Here is an 18,589-nt window from a genome sequence, read left to right as displayed (position 1 = left end):
ATTTTCACACATATAGCGCCACTTTAAGGGTTATAAGGCCGGTTTGCAAATTGGAAATACATGCCATAACATGAACTGGTTACACAGGCAAGTACACTTAATGGTTAGAAAAGCACAAGACTCCAACCACGGTACCATCATAAGATTTTACTAAATATTCTTAACTGGAGCACTGTTCATTGGGTGGGGAAGTGTCGAGAGCCTATAAAATATCACATATACACAATAGGTTACAAAAATTACATAACATATTTACAATTTGAAGTGAAAACTACTGAGTAATGTTGGGCTATCCCGCCACACATAGTGTGTAAAACTCTGACATCCAGGCAAACATGGACTGTGGGAGAGGGCCGTTCAAACATGTCAAGTGGCATCTCTAGATGGGTGACAGGGTTGCTTCTCACGGCGATCCTTGCCATTTTTCCAGTGCTGATAAACTCTATCAAGGTGAACTTTCCCATACAGGAGGTAGGCTTTTGTCCTCATCAGCATATCCAAATGCTTCTGCTCTAGTCTATTCCTCGCTTTGCTCTTGATAGTATTCATGAGGCTGAATCCTCTTTCACAATCAGCACTAGAAGCTTGAAATGTTGCGCAGACATCAACAAGCTGAGACACCACACTATACTGAGCAGCATTGCGTACAGTGAAATTCACCATGTCTTGAAAGGTGGTAAATAACCCACCCTTTACATGCTCTGCCACCACATATTTATAGTCTCTGTATTGTCGTACAACATCTTCTGGTGTTTCACAATCACCCAGGACCAAGATATTCTTATACTTTTTAACAAGTCTTTGTATATTTTCAGTCCCAAAATCAAAATGGGATTGTGTTGCTATTGCCTGGATTTCAAAACTTGCCCATTCTTTCAGTTCATCTTCAGGGAACCTTTTTTGCATGTGCTCACAAAGAAGGGAAACAAAAGACAAAATAGGCCCACTGTCAAACTCTTGCCTTTCCTTGTACAACACCATCAGATCTTTTACATTGCTGCTCCAAAAGACAGTGTCCCCCAAATACTGTTCTTTAATTTGGTCAATCTTTGCTCATGCATACTGTACAGCTTCTACAGTAGTCAAAGAACTTTTTTGGAACAGTTTGCACAAAGATGCAAATTCACTCAGAATATCATTAAGTACTGCAAGGGAAATATGGTAGTTTGAGTCAGATAGCTTTTTGTAACAATATTTAGCAACTGGATCAGTTTCTTCAACTTTCTCATGCTCAAAGTACTTAAGAACAACCTTGTAATTCCGAATTAGTGCACCAACTGCAAAATGCCGTGAAAGCCACCGGACTTCATTCAATGGTCGAAAAGAGACCACTTCACAATCAGTGACCAATGCCATTTCATCCAGCTTGGACTTCCTTGCAGGATATCTGGAGAACAAAGTGTAGACAGTCCTCAATAATGTATCCATCTCTTTAATCATTGACCATTTTCATGAGGTCCAGTTCATTGGCAGTGTAGAATTCTTTCACAGCAATAGTTTTAGCCTCAGCATTACAATTAGTCAGCTTCACTATGCCCCCAAACAGTGTTTTGTGCTCTGTTGAGGTTACAGGTCGGAACTTGAAGTACAGGATGAGCATTTTTGTAACAGAAATGTCTGTGCTCTCGTCAATTATCAGTGTGTGATATAAAGCGTTACGAAGTTCTGCCATACCTTCACAGTGTATCACACTATTGATGGCCTCAAGGAACTCAAAGGCATAGTTCTTGCTCCGCCAGCTGTCTGGTATCTGCACATACAAAGCTAGGTGGTCATGGATGTCTTGTACAGATAACATTGAAGTGTTCATCTTGACTGCCAGCAACACGTTGTTGATGAGAATCTTTATTTCATCAGGCAGGGATCTTTGTCGTTCAACTACTTCTATTCTATTTGCTTTGTCAGTGGCAGTTTCTGTCAGCATTGCCCGCACTCGAAAACCAAACCTGGCAGCAGCAATTCTGTTTCTCAATATCACAATGGCAGACTCATGAACTTTGCTAATTAGATGGCGTTTCAGGTAATCCAGTTTCCAGCCATCACTCCATTTCTTCCCTGTAGAAAAGTCCCCAACAATCTTGGCTTCGGCACATGTTTTGCAAATCAAACCCACGTCTGGACTGTATTGAAAAAGTTCCCCAAGTTGGACGCGAACCTTGCTTCCTGATTTCTGTGTCTCAGCCTCCACAATTTCTTTCATCCACTCTTCCTTGAATACAAGGCAACATTTCTTCCTTTGTGGTGAAGCATCGCACTCTGCAGAAGGTACAGCTTTGCGCTTGAACATATTTGTGAGAACTGGGTTTAGCCTGCTACGCCACAAAGCCTGCAAAATAAAGGAACATGGCTAAAGTTGATGCCTATGCTCATGATTGCAATGTTTCACATAGTACTGAGGCTTTGCCGGCAAAACGTAGAGTGCAATTACCTGGATTTTTCTGTTCACTGTCCTGCCCTGCCAAACTTAAATGTAGCACTGTCCGTAGAGCCTACAATAGAAGTAAAGATTATATCAGCACATTGTGAATTTGTGATACAGCAATATGCCATGTGCACCATAAGGGAACTCTACCAAACAATTACCTGTTCTGCTTGTCCTCAAGTATGCCCGTTCAAATGTGTGGGGTACTGTCTGCGAAACCTGCAACGGAAGAAAACAAAGGTAAGGTATGTTGTTATACTACAATGTTCAAGAAGCACCACAGTTTAACTCGACCAAACAAATACCTGTTGGGCTTGTACTCACGTATGGCCGTTCAAATGTGTGGGGTACTGTCTGCGGAACCTGCAACGGAAGAAAACATAGGTAAGGTATGTTGTTAAGCTACAATGTACAAGCTGCACCACAATTTAACTCTACCAAATAATTACCTGTTGTGCTTGTACTCACGTATGCCCGTTCAAATGTGTGGGGTACTGTCTGCAGAACCTGCAATGGAAGAAAACATAGGTAAGGTATGTTGTTAAACTACAATGTACAAGCTGCACCACAGTTTAACTCTTACCTGTTTCTTCTGCCTCTACTCACGTCTGCCTGTACAACTGTATTTGTAGCACGGTCTCCCAAACCTGCAAAAGAAATTGGGTGCAGATTGTGAATCTATTTACCCAGCACCCCCCAAAATCAAATGTGGAACATAAACAGAATTACCTTGTCTTTGTGGGTACTCACGCCTGACCATTCAAATCCAAATACCTTACAGACTGCAAACCTGAAATTTAAAACAAGATGGTTAGCAAAGGCTCTACTAGTTACAAACAATGAATGGGACTGGCCAGATACTCCAATAGGAAAAACAACCAAATAGTTACCAGGGATTCCAGTTTAGGCAAATAGGCATGTGCCCATGTGCTTGATTATTAGCATTCATTACGTTAAACTGGTCTACAAATCTGCATTATGTGTTACACCTTCTGTGATGTGTAAAACGAGCTCCAAGGAGTCACCCACAATTTTGATTGGGCTGGAGTTTGGTGCTCTGATGAGCTTTATATCCTGATTGAAAGGATCCTTGAATGTGGTGTTCTTGGTTCTTGTTGTACTGATCAGGGGCTGCTCCTCCTCTATGGCAGTGGAGCATCCCCCTCTGCTTTTAAGCAGTGTAAAGGAAAGAAACATAATATGATAATAACTTTTAAGTTATTATCATTTTATGCTTCCTGATGTGTCCTGCTGCTTTGCGGCTGGTGGGTGGGCTGGGCTGCTCTCCGATCAGGGGAGGAGTGGTTTGCCCACACCAAAGTGCCCAATGACTGTTTGGTCGGCCCTCTCGGGCTGTCTGTGGGTGTGTGTGTGTGTGTGTGTCTGTCTGTCTGTGTCTGTCTGTCTGTGTCTGTCTGTCTGTCTGTGTGCGTGTGTCTGTGTGTGTGTGTCTGTGTGTGTGTCTGTCTGTGTGTCTGTCTGTGTGTCTGTCTGTCTGTGTGTCTGTCTGTGTGTCTGTCTGTGTGTCTGTGTCTCCTCCGACTCTCTCCTCTTCTCACGCCACTCTGTTACTTGTCCGGTCTGTTTTCTGTCACCTCTGTTCATCTCAACATTGTCTCTCCTTCTCATCCTGCTACCCCCTCACCTTCTGTTTCAACTGCTCTTCCCGTGTCTTGTCTCTACACTCTTTGACCCTGTCTCTCCCACTTCTCACTCCTACTGTCTCCTTTTTCATGTCCATCCCTCTCTCTGTCATTTACAAAAGCCAACTTATTCAATTATTTGCTTTGAGCAAGAACAGTGTGCTCAGTAGCATTGCCTGCTATTTATCTATATTTAATGGTGCGAGTCAGCACATGACTTAAGCCCTGGTGTTTGTCTGGAATAGCCCATGTGATGTTCAATATGATTCTATACCCAAGTTGCCTTGTGCCAGTGCACCAACTGTGGACAAAAAACTAGGCTGTATTTACTTTGTATGTATCAAGGCCAAATTTATATCGCACCTCTTTCACCCTAGGTTTCCGTTTGAAAGGGGAGCTATTGAGTATTATTGCATCATAATGGTGGCATGTTGAGCAAAGGTCAATTTGTCAGTGAAGTGTGCACGTGGCACGTTGGCCACTCTACAGCCAATCATCTGAATAAGGGCTGCATAAGAGAAGTGGGAGACAATACAGTGCAAATTAGGACCAGCTATAGTCCAAGTGGTTTTGTTTTGGTTTAAAGATCAGGCCCCATCTAAAAGAAACAGAATTCTACATATTTACATTTAAGTTGAAAACTGTTAATTTTATCAACCATTTTAGATTGGAACTCTAGATGTACCTTGATCCTTAAGCACATCGTGTTTTTAACTGTTAGCAGTAGGTAATAGAATGCAAATAAGACTCCCTGGAAATGTAATTTTATTATTTTTATTATTTGCATCAGAAGTGTGACCCGATCAGCCAAAGTATAGATAATGTTTTACTTTTCCTATTAATAGTATCTCTCAATGGAACACCAGCGACTGTCTAGCTAAAATACCCTTAAACCCAAGTGTTCTGCATAGCAGACAGCCACTGTTGTACCCCCTTCTTTACTACATCAATTACTGTTCTGGAATCCAACTGTTGCAATGACATTATACTATTTGCAAAAGATGCATTTGCTGAGGTTAGAGTGTGAAATGGGCTGTACAGAAATAGGCAAAATAAGCAATTTCTTACAGCAGATGGGAGTTGGGGGAGAATGGAGAAGCTAGAGAAAAAAAACTTAGTAAATAAATCCAGTTGCGGTATGAACGTTACACCGATTCAATCAATTACTGTTCACATCAAATCAGTTCTCTTAAACGGAAGTGTGTCTGATAGTCAATGACGGACTTCAGAGCTTCGTGAATGGAAACGCAAGCCGACTCCATCTGAGTAAGTGCAGTGACTCTGTTTTCACTTGGAAACAAGGGAGGATCCTCTCCGACCTGGAAGTCGAAGTATACGGTTTTGTGTGTGAACGTGGAAAACTCATTGCTGAAACAAAACTTATATGTGCCATTTCTAGAAGCAGTAAATGTAAAGCTGTCAGACTGCTTCTTCATCTCTTTGTAGAGCACTATGCCATCAGTGTCCTCCAAACGGCAGTCTACATCATAGTGGCCTCCAGTGATCACCTGAAACTCCAGAGTGCACTTGGTGCCCTGAGCGATATTTCATAGAAACACTGCTTGGCTAGGCAGCTCAAACGTGATCTCCGAGGCAACAGCGTAACCCAGAAAAAGAAGGAAAGAGCAAACAAATCTCCACATGGGCGCGATCCTCAACAGCATCATAGTTACCACTTTTAATGCATTGATATGAAGAGCCCTTGCAGCGGTACCCCGGGCGCTGATACCAGCAGATGAGACGGGAGACGGAAAACGGAAGGCTTCCGGAAGCGCTCCCTCATATATCCCTCCTTGTTGCCGTTGCCTCCTTTTCATTGAATTCTTTGTCATTGGTCACACTTTCTTTATATATATATATTATATTAGGTGTTCTTCTAGCGCTCGAATGCCAAAAAAGGCTTCTTGGCGCTAGCTGAGATAGCAGGAAGCAATGAGATCCCATACGTGGCAGTTTAGCAGGAAGAGAAAAGCCCAGCCTGATGGGGTAAGGAAAAGTGCCCCCCTCCCCAAAACCCCGGCCGCTGTCCCGTGTCCTCCTGCATGCCTGCCAGTAATGAGTGCTAAAAGCCCTCAGCCTGCTCGGCGCTGTTTAACTCGTCACCAATCACGGCCGCTGGACTTCGGTTTAAATAATGTACATGTTGTCATAAATGACAAGACCTGTAAAAGTAATGAGCAAAATGCTACATACACAATATATTTAATTTGCAGCGTGGGCCACCAAATGCAATGACACTGTGCAGCGGCTTGTTTGAGCAAGGAACGGAAATGCATTATACAGTGTTTATTTTTTGTTTTTGGTGTTGCTCGTGTACAGCGCTAGCGCTCCAATGCCTTCGGGTCGATTTTGCGCTATATAACTGGGAAAAATAAATAAATCAAGGTTCTCCTCCTCAGAGCCACATGTAAGACTTCTCAAGAAGTGCCTTCAAACGCACGGCTGGCACCCTGTCCGCAAAAGTTGCATATAATCAAAACGATACAGTGCGTGCGCTTCAGCTGAAACAAAAAAAAGCGCCGGCGGCAGGTCTCGCTGCTGGGGGAAGCAACAAAAGCAAGTGCCCAGATTGTAAAACTTACCTGGCACTTCAAGGTGATTACTTTCGCCGTCTTCCGTCCACCGCAATTAGGAAAGTCTTCCGTCCACCGCAATCAGGAAATGCCAGTTTTTTGCGCCGCCCGTCTTTTAAAAGCGGCGGCGCGAAAAGGCGCAAAAACTCTCGCGGGATGTATGGTGTGTGCGCGCTCCACACATGGCACTGCGCGCTCGGGGCTACAGAAGCTGCGCGGCTTATTGGGAACATAGCTTATCACCTTTTATAAGTAATCAGTTCATGTTTTGTGTCTCAGGAATCCTAATTTAAAATCCTAATTTATGATGAATTCGGATTATAAATTACAATTCTGAAAATGCCACTTTGAGAAAGTTGGTGTTTTCTTGCCTTAGCCATTTGGTGCCTGCAGCCTGTTATTGGTCACATGACTGGGTGTAGTTGGCAGTTGGGCTTTGTGTATTCCTCCTAGACAGCCACACACAATGGCAGCTTAGGTGTGTCAGGATGAGAGGGAGGAGCTGGACACGCCCTCACTTACACCTGAATAGGCTGTGTCCTGTCTTCACGCAAAGGGCCTAACGACCCTGAATGGTCACTTCAGCCAGCTGGGAGGCAGGACAGGGGAGGCAGGGAATCCCTTGCACTTTAAAGCCACTGTCTACAGGTTTTTCGCTCCTTCGAGAACCAGGGCACCAGGTTTTAAAAAATGGACCTCACACACCACCTCTTCAGTATACTTCTGGACCTGTGGATACTCTGCTAGGAAGAAGGACTGATGTCCTGCTACAAGGACAATTGTAAAAATATGAAGGAGAAACCCTTTCAGAGAAAAGGGATAGGGTTATTAGGCACTCTAAGAAAAACAACAGTTCCCTTTTCTTAAATGTTATAGGGGTGTAGGCCCCTCACAAAACTATTTACCACCCATATCAAGGATAAACCGTATGTTGTAACCAGAGTTGCATCAAGATTGACAAATTTACAAATCCAACAGTTTTGTGTAACAATTTTTTTTTTAAAAAAAAGGTTTTTCCTTATCTATTTCCCCTCAGACCTAAACAATGTAACAGAGTATATTCATAGTTTTTTACGCACCACTATGCTAATAGCAATATGCATGTACACAGGAGAGTTTGGTTAAAAACAATTTCTTTATTTGATCAAGTTACTGACCATGTAGATTTAAAAACAAAGTCTATCACATTTATTCAATCATCATAATTTCAAATTAAAAGATAAAAAAACCATGAAAAAGTGTCGACGCGGCGTTTCGGTGATGTGGTTTTTCACCTTCTTCAGGACAAAGATTTTCAAATTTAAAATCACTATAGAATTAAAAAAATACAAAGTTTACAGTTACTTTCTGTTTATAATGCAAACTGGCATTTGTTAAAAACATGATTAAACAACATTTTCTTACAAACATGGTGCAGTATTCCCTGTGTCATTCACATATGATCTATTAGTTTCATTTACATGAGCATATTAAAGTCAACTATTTCTCAAACAAAGTTGTTGGTTCTAAAAAAACATTAATTCAATGGTCTGGGAGACACATACATTCTAAGGGGCGATCTCCTTACATCATGGACATATTACAATATCTAGGATATTTGAAAATCTTGCAACCTGTTACGGTGTTACCTTGTGTGGTATCCCTTTAATGTACACCCATTATTGCATGATTGACACCTCTAAAGGTTGTCTCTTAGAAACAGGAGAAACCCCCATATTAATTGGGTTTTTATTGGCTGGAGGGAGTGCCGTGTCCACTATTTCTATCTGTGGACCCTGCATCTTCCCTGAGACTGTAGAGGGTTCTTTTATCCCCTAAAGCTGAATGTTATTGTACCTACCTACTTGGTAGTTCAGTGAATCGCTTTTGTCAATGGGCGATATCCGTAGTTCTTTAAAATAAATTCTTATTCTGCAATTAAAACATATAGTGTCATATACTTTTCTTTTTTACCAAAGAGATAATTAATTGATCACTATTAATAGCTACCTTATTGCTATATCTTTCAAGCGGGGTAGCGTCTATGTTTATTGTACCCCTTCGAATTCTTTACATCAGCAAGTCATGCTCTCTGTGTAGAGAAAGGATATTTTATAGGCATTATTATTTTATAAAATCCTTTTGTTTTGATTCGTTTGTGGTTCTATAAACAAACAGTTTAGGTGAGACTCCCAACATTTTATTAGATTTTGGGTTCCTCATCTAAAAAAATGTTTCTTTCACAGTTTCTCACCCCCTGGCTTCTCCAGGTTACCCTTACAGATACTAAGTTTTGCTCGTGGCGGGTTTTATTTACCTGGATCATTCATTTACGATCCTGGAATAGACGATCGTTATAGTTTCCTGCCCAGCCGTGTTGTTGTGAAATACTCTGGAAAATACATTATTATTTTGTGAGGATATATGGCAACTCTGCAGATTACTTTAAATCTGTGGGAATATTTTACTATCTTACCGTATATGTATTTGTATCTCTTGTCTCTATGCTCGCGCTGTTTGTGTGAAGGGCGGCTTTTTCTTTAGACTCAGAACGCTCTTGAGCTGTTATTACCAGGAGTTTAAAGAGAAAGAGGAACAAGATTTTAGTCTCAACTCTAAGTTGATCAAATAAAGAAATTGTTTTTAACCAAACTCTCCTGTGTACATGCATATTGCTATTAGCATAGTGGTGCGTAAAAAACTATGAATATACTCTGTTACATTGTTTAGGTCTGAGGGGACATAGATAAGGAAAAACCTTTTTTTAAAAAAAAATTTTGTTACACAAAACTGTTGGATTTGTAAATTTGTCAATCTTGATGCAACTCTGGTTACAACATACGGTTTATCCTTGATATGGGTGGTAAATAGTTTTGTGAGGGGCCTACACCCCTATAACATTTAAGAAAAGGGAACTGTTGTTTTTCTTAGACTGCTACAAGGACAGCCACTCTGCTGGACTGCTGCTCTGAAGATACTGCTGCCCTGCTGTGCTGCTTGCTGCCTGCTGCCCTCTTTCCTGGGGAAGAAGAACTTGACATCTAACTTCATCTTGAACTCAGGACCCCAAAGGGACTCAAAGGGCTGGTGCATTAAAAGCTCTCCAACAGCTCCTGGTTCTATCTTCAGCACGTTCCTGACTCCCAAAAGGTGCCTGTCAGGTCCTGGACCCTTGTTGTGGCTTTCAAGCTTTTAAAATCAAGCTTTTGGGCTCTTTTTGAGCGCAAATGGGCCCATTTGTAAGGAAACCGCTTCTCTTTCTGAGGAAATCAGTGTGGGACATCTCTTTGCCCAGCAAGCATCGATTGCCATGGAGGACCATCAACACGAAGTAACAGTCGACCACCGACAGTGATGCTATCCTTGCTCCCTCTGACTTTCTTCTACTTGAGACAAACTCTTGTCACAAAACTTGAGAAGGTAACCATTATCAGGACTGATCTGGGACTGTATCCGACCTACGTTCCATCGCTGTTGGGCTGAACTTTTGACTTTGAACTGGTCCAGCTCGACCAGATAGCCATGGTTGGTGTTTTATGCATGAGAGGTGTCTTTCCCATCACAGGGTATATGCCTTCCAAGGCCAGCTCCCCAATCCTCTCGGGTATCCTGAGTATCTCTAGAGCAATTTCATATGCCTCCAACCATGTTTATTTCATCCCCAACTCAAAGTCAGACACCAAGTCTCTTGGCATGTGGACCCTTCCTTCACCAATGGACATGGTATTTTTCATGTCAGCATTCCTGATGGACACTAACAGCTATTTGGCCTTCAAGTCCAGCTCTTTAAGACTCAATTCATGAGCCCACAAGATCTTTCTCTCTTCCAAGGATCTCCCAGTCTCGTCTTTCTTTGTTCTGCCTCCTTTGTGAGTTTTTATTTGGCTAAGGCGTTCTCAGCCCCAGGCCACTCCTCCTCTAGGGCTTTGTCAGCCTCAGCTCTTCTCTTCTCTGCAGCCAGTCAGACTAGCTGCAGCCTCAGGTCCCTCTCAGCCTGTCTGACCCTCAACTCCTCAGGAGGAGACACTGCTTCCTTCTTTTGATCTAGCAGGGGACTCCATCTCTGTGGGCTACCCCCTCTCCTCTGGAGCCATTCCAAGTCATTTCCCTCCTCATCCTCATCTTTCTCAGGGCCTTCACCCCCTCGGGGCCCTGATAATGTGGTCAGGAGCAACCAAGGATTCACATTCTTTAGCCCTGGGACTACAAAGTAGCCCTCCTCAGCCTCTTACTCAGGGTCATCACCCTCTTGGTCCTCTGTTGAAGCCTTTACCAGTGTGCTTCCTTATGAGCATGCAGGGCCACCTAAAGGACCCTTTCTTCAAGCAACCACCTTTACGTGCAGAAATCCTTCAGCTCCCGCATATTGTAGAATGATAGGTATTTGAGATCCAGGGTTATTCCCATTCTGGCAAAGTATCAGCAGTTGCAACAACAAAAAGAGTCTAAAGTGTATGAAGGTGAAGCAAGAATCAAAATTGGGAAAAATGACCAAATGAGAGAAAAAGTAACATTTAAAAAAAAAACGTAATGGTCTTGGATATGAGATGGCAGTGTACACCAAGTCACTGTATGGCACTGCACAAACACAAGTCCTAGCCTCACCGCTGAACACCAGTGTAAGAAATTGGGTTACTGCTTGACTAGGGCTTACACCCCAGTCAACCCCTAATTGTTTTTTTTAAACTCCATCCTGTGGCATGCCCAGAATATCTCCAAGAGCTTAAAGGTATGCTGGTCTACTGCCATTCACATACTTGTGATATCGTATATTGTAAAATTCATTCATGATGTGGCAGCCCTATAATGTGATATCACTAGGAATATATGGCATGCTCATGGCTACGTCTTAAATATCTACGATCGACTTAATTTTGTGATCATGCTATATATTTAATATTTTAAATATTGTTGAAGGAGCTAATTCCGTTGCAATATTGTGAATATGATCCTTCTAATATAGTAAAATACCTGTTGTAATGGTCGCTGTATTATTCATCCTGTTGCAGTTTTATAAGTATGTATAATATTTGATGTTTCAGATATTGTAAAAAGCAGACACCCTTTGTGAAGCCATTAAATATATCCCTAATGTTTTCAATTACCTCAGTCTTGTCGCAATGCCATGAATAATATTTCTTGAATATGGTAAAATACCCTTATGGTAGTGGCGGGAATATGATTTGTAAAGCTTTGTGGACCACAACCACATAATATGAGTCCCAGGAACATAGTATACATAATATATAAACTACAGCCCATGGCAATGCACCAGATAGGATTTCTTTACTATGAGAATGTGCTTCAGTCTTCGCGGTCACACATCAAAACATTTTAGTAATCACATTTTAAAAACACATCTCCATTGTTCATAAATGCCATAAATATGAAAGCTCTAATACTCTCAAAGTACCCAAATCTGTGACAATCCCATGAACACTGAATATCAGATGATCTAGGTTAACTCTTCTTCAAATGATCAGCCAAGGATATTTGTATTGGGAGATCTCTGTCTTACCTTTGAGGTCAAAACACTGTTTTTGAGGGTAATCACATTGCTTCAATACTATATATGTCTTCGGAGGGGTAGGGTTCTCAGTGCTTGTCAGGGGTGCTGTGCAGATTGCTGACCAGATGTGAACCAGAAATCTTTGATGTTGTATGATAATAATCTGTGCCATTTGTTTCATTCTCGTGAATTCTATAATAGTTTAAAATCACACAATCTTGTGCCAATCCAGTTAGCAATTGTTGGTCGCCTGAAAGACCACACTGTCTGCAAAATATTTTGTCCTAATCTGAAAATATTAAACAAACAGGAATTCAAATAATAAATATGCACGTTTAGAGGATGTCACTTCTGTTTCTAGTGCTTTGCAGTTCTGAATTCTCTGCTCAATTGCCACTTTATATCTTGGTCTACCATCCTGTATTTTTTGGTGCTTTGAGTCTGTTTTACAAAGAAACCCTCATTTGAGACATCCTTTTCTTTCTTCCCTCTCATATGTCTAAAGCTTCAGGTCACCCGCACTGCTTTTTCTGCCACTTGGAGCTGGGATCCGACCGGGAAGTGCCTTCCAGCTTTGTAGGCCATGTGGAAGTAGAATTCGACATGCCCACTACCTCTGCATCGAAAGCCACTGTCAGGTCCATCTCTGTCGAAGACAAGACCGATGTCAGGAAATGGGTCAACTATTCGGCGCACTACAACTACAAGGTACAGTCAAGCAAGTGATGACCAACTTCCAACTATAAGGTCCAGTGTTCGCAAGCACCTATAAAATATATACAGCTGCAAGGTTCAGTAATAATGAACATCTGTTTAATGTGTATACATATAGGCTACAGTTCAAAAGGTAGTTACATATATATTTAGATAGAATGTTTGTAAAACTACAAGGTAAGCAACAATGAGCAGTTGCACTAGTGTGTACATACAGTTCACCAAGTGGCAACATAAATGTACAATTCTAAAGTGCAGTGTCCACGAGCTCTTCAGACAATAGATATTTCTACAAGGTACAGTAAGATTGATTTGCATTTATGGTGCAGGGTCCCAAATTCAAACTTCAAAGTAAACAGTAAACTAAAATGTAGACAGATTGTGAACAACTGCAAGGTACAGTGAAATAGAGTTGTTCAATGTAAGTGCAACGATAGGGTGTAGTGTCCACAAGAAGTTATAAAGTATGAGCAACTACAATGTATTACACATTGAATTGCATTGGTGCGTTTACTGCACTTTTGAAATTCTCTTTGAATGGCCTAAAGCACTTGTGAAATTTTGAGTATGGACCTACTTAATATGCATAATTTGCATAGCAGTTCATAAATGTGACAAGGTCACAGAGGGTGTACAGTAAATGAGCAGTTGCATGTTGTTTGCAGGTAAAATATACAATAAAAGTTAGAGATTACACAGTATTTACAACTGCAAAATATAGTTCAACAAGCAGCTACATGGTATGTACAACTATGGCGAGCAGTAGTCAATATCCTGTGGTTGCATTGAATATTGAACTGCAAGCTACTCTTACATAATGTGTATATAAGTAGAAGCTACAGTTTAGTATGCACTTCCATAACAAGTTTAACTAGATGGTACAGTTCAATCTGTGGATATGTACACTCTATAACTACAACAGGTATGTTTAACATTAGCTGTTACTCAGTACATTAGATAAAATAACCCATTCTCTACCGCTCTTAGGCCGAGCATCACATAAACGGCCTGATCCACAAAGGTATATATAGATCTACTTCTACACCTGGGTGTAAATATCCATGTTATTGCTATTCTCTATTTTAAAGGGGAGATTTACACCTAGGTGTAGACATAATTTACTCCACCCCCTCAAAGTAGGGGGTGGAGACTCCTCTGACTGAATTTACAAGTGTTAGTACAGCGCCTTAAGACCCTCATGGGTGAGTAGCGCGCTATATAAACCCACTTATTGATTGATTGATATTAGGAAATTTCCACCTGTTTGTAGAGCTCTACTCCCCTCCCTGTAAGAAAATATAGGGGAAATATAACAAAGTTGATTTATAAAATAAAAAAAGAATACATATTAGTATTTTAATATAAAATAGATATGTAAAATGAGTTACAGCAAATCATTTTAACCTAGGACTAATAAACAAACCCCCTAAGATGTGGCAGAATAGGATAGAACATTTTGCAGCACTTTATTTTAGTTATATTCATTAAATATGCAATCTTTCATCTTATGTTTAATGGTGGACTGCTTAAGTGCCGCAGCTGGTGTTCATATATGGTTTTTTTTACAGGGATGGTGGACTGGGCTGATGTGGCGGGGTGGTTACATTTTATAAATAATGATGGCTGGGGAGATGTTATACAACCTTATGTATGCATCATTTATACCCTAAATCTTTTTGCACTTTTTGAGGCAGCCTATTTTATACTGTGTGTAATACAGTTTTAAAATGATGACTGACGTATTCGCAGTGCAATCTCTAACAGGCTTGGATCTTGTAGCTCTATAAATACATCAGCCTCTACTCTCTACTGCACATACCAGGATTGTTCTGTGACTCTCTGATTAGACACAGACATCAGCAAAGATTGTATGAATCAATTGAGATCTCATAACTAAAGTCCTGCATTTCCTATTAATTAGGTGAATGTATTTTGCATTTAAGGTGTATGTTACTTTTAATCCATGTACATGAATTTAAAAGATCAACAAAGTAGCTACAGAATATTCTGTTCTGCTTGGCCGAGACTTTGCCCTGTCCCCTCCCTCATACCACTCAGGATCATATTCATAATACTCATCTGTTTTTTAAGCATTTCAGCCACTGACCAGCTCCTGTTTGGAAGAGATGAACTTCTGTTGAGCTCTCCAAGTACATTGTGTTGCCCACATGCAAAACATCATCTTTGGAAAGTCTCCAAGGACACAGAGATATACCCAGCTTATTTGCGCCCCCATAGCAATGTTTTTTTTGTTTTTTTTTCAAAATTGTCTTTTTATTAAGCATCAGACAAAAGCAATTACAAAAGACAACAGTCTAGGAGGTACAAGGGGCGTGCAGCTGCCCTGGAAGCAATATCAGGAGCTGCGACGGGGTCAGCTTTGCATAGTCCTCAGGCCGGTCATCGCCCCGTGCCAGGTAACTGATGCCAATTTCTAAACTAGCAAGACCCCCCCCCCCCCCCCACAACCCAACATAACAGCATGTTTTATTGCCCACAAATTTACATGAATAAAAATGACAAAAAAATAGCAGAGCATGGGACAGGTGCATGCTCTTGAGAAACTCTTCAGGAAACTACACACAGGCCTGCTTTCTTTGCTCTTCCCAATCCAGAGAGGAGGAGGCGTGAGGCTTTCAGATCGGCGTCGGCTGGTAATAAGAGAAATGCTGTACTTTAAAGCACGAATAACATGCTGATCTAAGCCTACAATAAAAGGGAAAGCAATGTTTACAGAGACAGCTTTGTTTTTTCCGCTGTGTCCGAACCTGAAAGTGCAGGCATTGCACTTCTAAGCAAACTTCGCTGTAATTTTGCGATTCGTAGAATTGCGATAAGCGGGGGGTCTGAATAAAGAAAAACCTATAACACACTAGCTTCTAAAAGTAGCTTTGTACTAAATTGTAGGTTAATTTAAATACATTTTATTTTTAAACATTACTCAAGTCACCTCCATCACTAACATTTTTATATTTATTTGTTTGGAACCAAGTGGGTTAAAAGTTATAAACCATTTTAAAATGTAAGTGACCGGTATGAAATACAATTAAGCCCGTTTTGACAAAATTAACAATGTAGTAGAATTAGAAATGTATTTAGTAAATTGCAAGGTTTTATTATTGTGTATTTTCTACTAGCATGTCCATCCCTAAACCTCTCCTTAAATTTCACTGATCCTCTCCCATTTAGCAGTAATTATCCCCCATTTTCCCACCACTCCCCCATATCCCGTATATATTTACATACATGTCGACAGACCCAAATCCTGACTTTTGAAGCAAAAAGTGGTACTATTTTACCTGTCTCCCATGTGAAATTGCCTCTGATTCAATTAAAGTCAGTGGAGAAAATGCAATCCCCCGATTGCTTTTTCAAAATCTCCTACTTACCACTTGTAAAATGTTGCCATATATGCATTTACTACTATAAAGTATACTTGCATGTGCTTAGATCCCAGCACAGAAAGATAGCAGAGGCCGATTTCTCCAGCCCAAGATTTGAGAAGTGTATTTTGTAGTTCGTGAAGTAGAAATACTGTAGTCAAGCATTATAAAAACATTGAAATGTTGGGAGCTCCATTAAAGATAATGAAGTAGTTCAGGGCTCATAATGGCAGGTGTAAGCCTTCTGCTTCAACATTGCAATGATTGTCATTCTCTTTCTCCCTTTTAAATTTAGAAAATTCTACCCTCAGTGGCTGGAATGTTCTAATAGCATTATAGCTCTTCTGCCTCGTGCTATACCGGTTGCTGATGTCGCTCTCCCTCGTTATAGGCCCTCGCCTGTGGCGTGGGCTTATAATTCTGGTTCAGGGCCTTAACCAAACAGTATAGCACTTGGCAGTGGGCTATAAGGCTAGATTACAGTATGAGCACACCTTTATAACTTATGTCCTGTGAATGTCAACAGAGCACTGGGTCAAAATAAAACCAGAAATGGTGTAATATAGCCTAGCGGGCTCTACCAGCCATTAACCCCTTCCATGCTCATGACGAGCTCAGCTCGTCATGAGGCACAGTTGAGCTGTGCTGATGGCGAGCTGAGCTCGTCATGAATGCAGCAGAATAGCAATTTCCAGCACAGGGGAAAAATAACCACAGCAGCGATGTGGTTAAAGTCCCGCTCCAGCGTTAACGGACCGAGCCGGAGGCGAGGGCCTTTAACAAGGGAGCGGGCCTTGAATGGTCGGTAGAGCCCACTAGGAGGGCTCTAAGGCTATTAGAACATTCTGCCCCTAGAAGGCAGAATGTTCTAATTATGAAAAACAAAAGGCCTTTCGGAGCCCGAGGGTATTTTAATCCCTCCCCTCGGGCTCTGAGAGGCCTTTGTTCATAGCAGCAGCTGTAAACAAAAACAACATTGGAATGTTGCGCTACGGGCTTCTACCGAACCGTAGAAGCCCGGAGCACTCCATTTTATTCCATAGAGTGCTCCACATTCCAATGTTCTAATATAACATATGTTCTATTCTAAAAATAATGATGCACCAGGTAGTGCATACATAATCATCCCAGTATTCACAGAATTCTGTATGACTAACGTTTGCTCATGAGGTCGTTGCCTACCTGTCTGGCTGTCAAAAGACATCTTGGGAACTTTCATGAAGTTGACCTGGTAATGCATTCTGCCCGTGGATTGCTATTGGCTTTGTGGTTTGCAGCCTTTCAATTTGCTGCGTTTATTTACTTTAGGCTGTGCAGCTTGAGGTCGTACCTCCCCATCCCAAAGCCATGTTTACATTATTCTTCCACAAACTCATTTTCTGTAGTAAACAGACCTTTAAATCTTGTTCCCATCTCATGTGTTTTTGAGGGAGCCTGGTGTTTATTTTGCTTCCTGCAAACTTCAAAGTGAGAGCGTTTACAGGAAAATGGAAAGCTGCATACTTTCTTCAAGAAGCCCGCTTGTGCCCTTTTAAAAATGTTTTATTTTAGACATAGCCATCTCAAAAGATATCTTGTTCCTCAGCTGCACAAAACATTTGCACGTTTTTGGAAAAATTCATCGTCTTTGGTTAGTCCATTTAATTTCTGAAACTGCCTTTTTAGGAACAAAGTACAAAACTAAATTACAGTCTCAGCGTCAACCTAACATTTGGTGATCTTGGACAATTTAAACTGTTTATGACCCATACACTGTCCAGCACAGGATAAGATCTTTTCGCAGGAAAGAGCCAGCTACATTGTAACACAATTTAACAATGCTTGATATTCACTTTGATGAATAAAGCATATGCTTTATTTATGACATCTGGGGCAACTCACCTTGGAGAGCTGGATAAGTTTAGAGGCACTTTTCATGAAAGCTTTTGGGTTTATGTTTAGCTGCACAATTATTGTGCATTCCATCTGCTACTGTGCCTTTTTCGGAACACATATTACTGGATATAAACCATTTCCTCAATTGTCCTTGCAGGCACAAGCTTCCTGATTTCAGTGGTGCAGCAGGTGCAGTGACACAGGGGTCAAAAGGTTTAGGAAACCCACTGAGCACTGATTATTGTAATATTTTACTACTAAACAAGCAGGCACAAGTGCAGTTACCTGGCCATGATTGGGGCAATGATTTGAATGGTGCAGCAGGTGCAGTGGCACAGGGGCCACAAGCTCTAGGAAGCCCATTGAATGGCGATTGTTGCTATATTTTACTACTAAACAAGCAGTCACAAGCCCAGTTACCAAGGAGGCATTAAGGCCATGATTTGAATGGTGCAGCAGGTGCAGTGGCACAGGAGCCAAAGTCCCTAGGA

At 41.2% G+C, this 18,589-nt stretch overlaps 1 protein-coding gene and 1 pseudogene across 1 annotated transcript in view; one reads left to right on the top strand and one right to left on the bottom strand.

Annotated features, from left to right (window-relative positions):
- Positions 1-18,589, top strand: part of STON2 (stonin 2) — an 84,828-nt gene that overhangs the window by 50,888 nt on the left and 15,351 nt on the right. The window contains exon 2 of the mRNA XM_086937591.1: positions 12,632-12,834. Coding sequence (XP_086793717.1) covers positions 12,632-12,834 — 203 coding nt within the window. The remainder of the gene's footprint in view (positions 1-12,631; positions 12,835-18,589) is intronic.
- Positions 5,241-5,787, bottom strand: LOC147690025 (transmembrane emp24 domain-containing protein 7 pseudogene; annotated as a pseudogene).

The sequence above is a fragment of the Lissotriton vulgaris genome, chromosome 9, assembly GCF_964263255.1.
Source record: "Lissotriton vulgaris chromosome 9, aLisVul1.2, whole genome shotgun sequence".
In the NCBI taxonomy this organism is placed as follows: Eukaryota; Metazoa; Chordata; class Amphibia; order Caudata; family Salamandridae; genus Lissotriton; species Lissotriton vulgaris.
The sequence above is the reverse complement of the archived record's forward strand: the minus strand, read 5'-3'. Positions and strand labels throughout refer to the sequence as shown.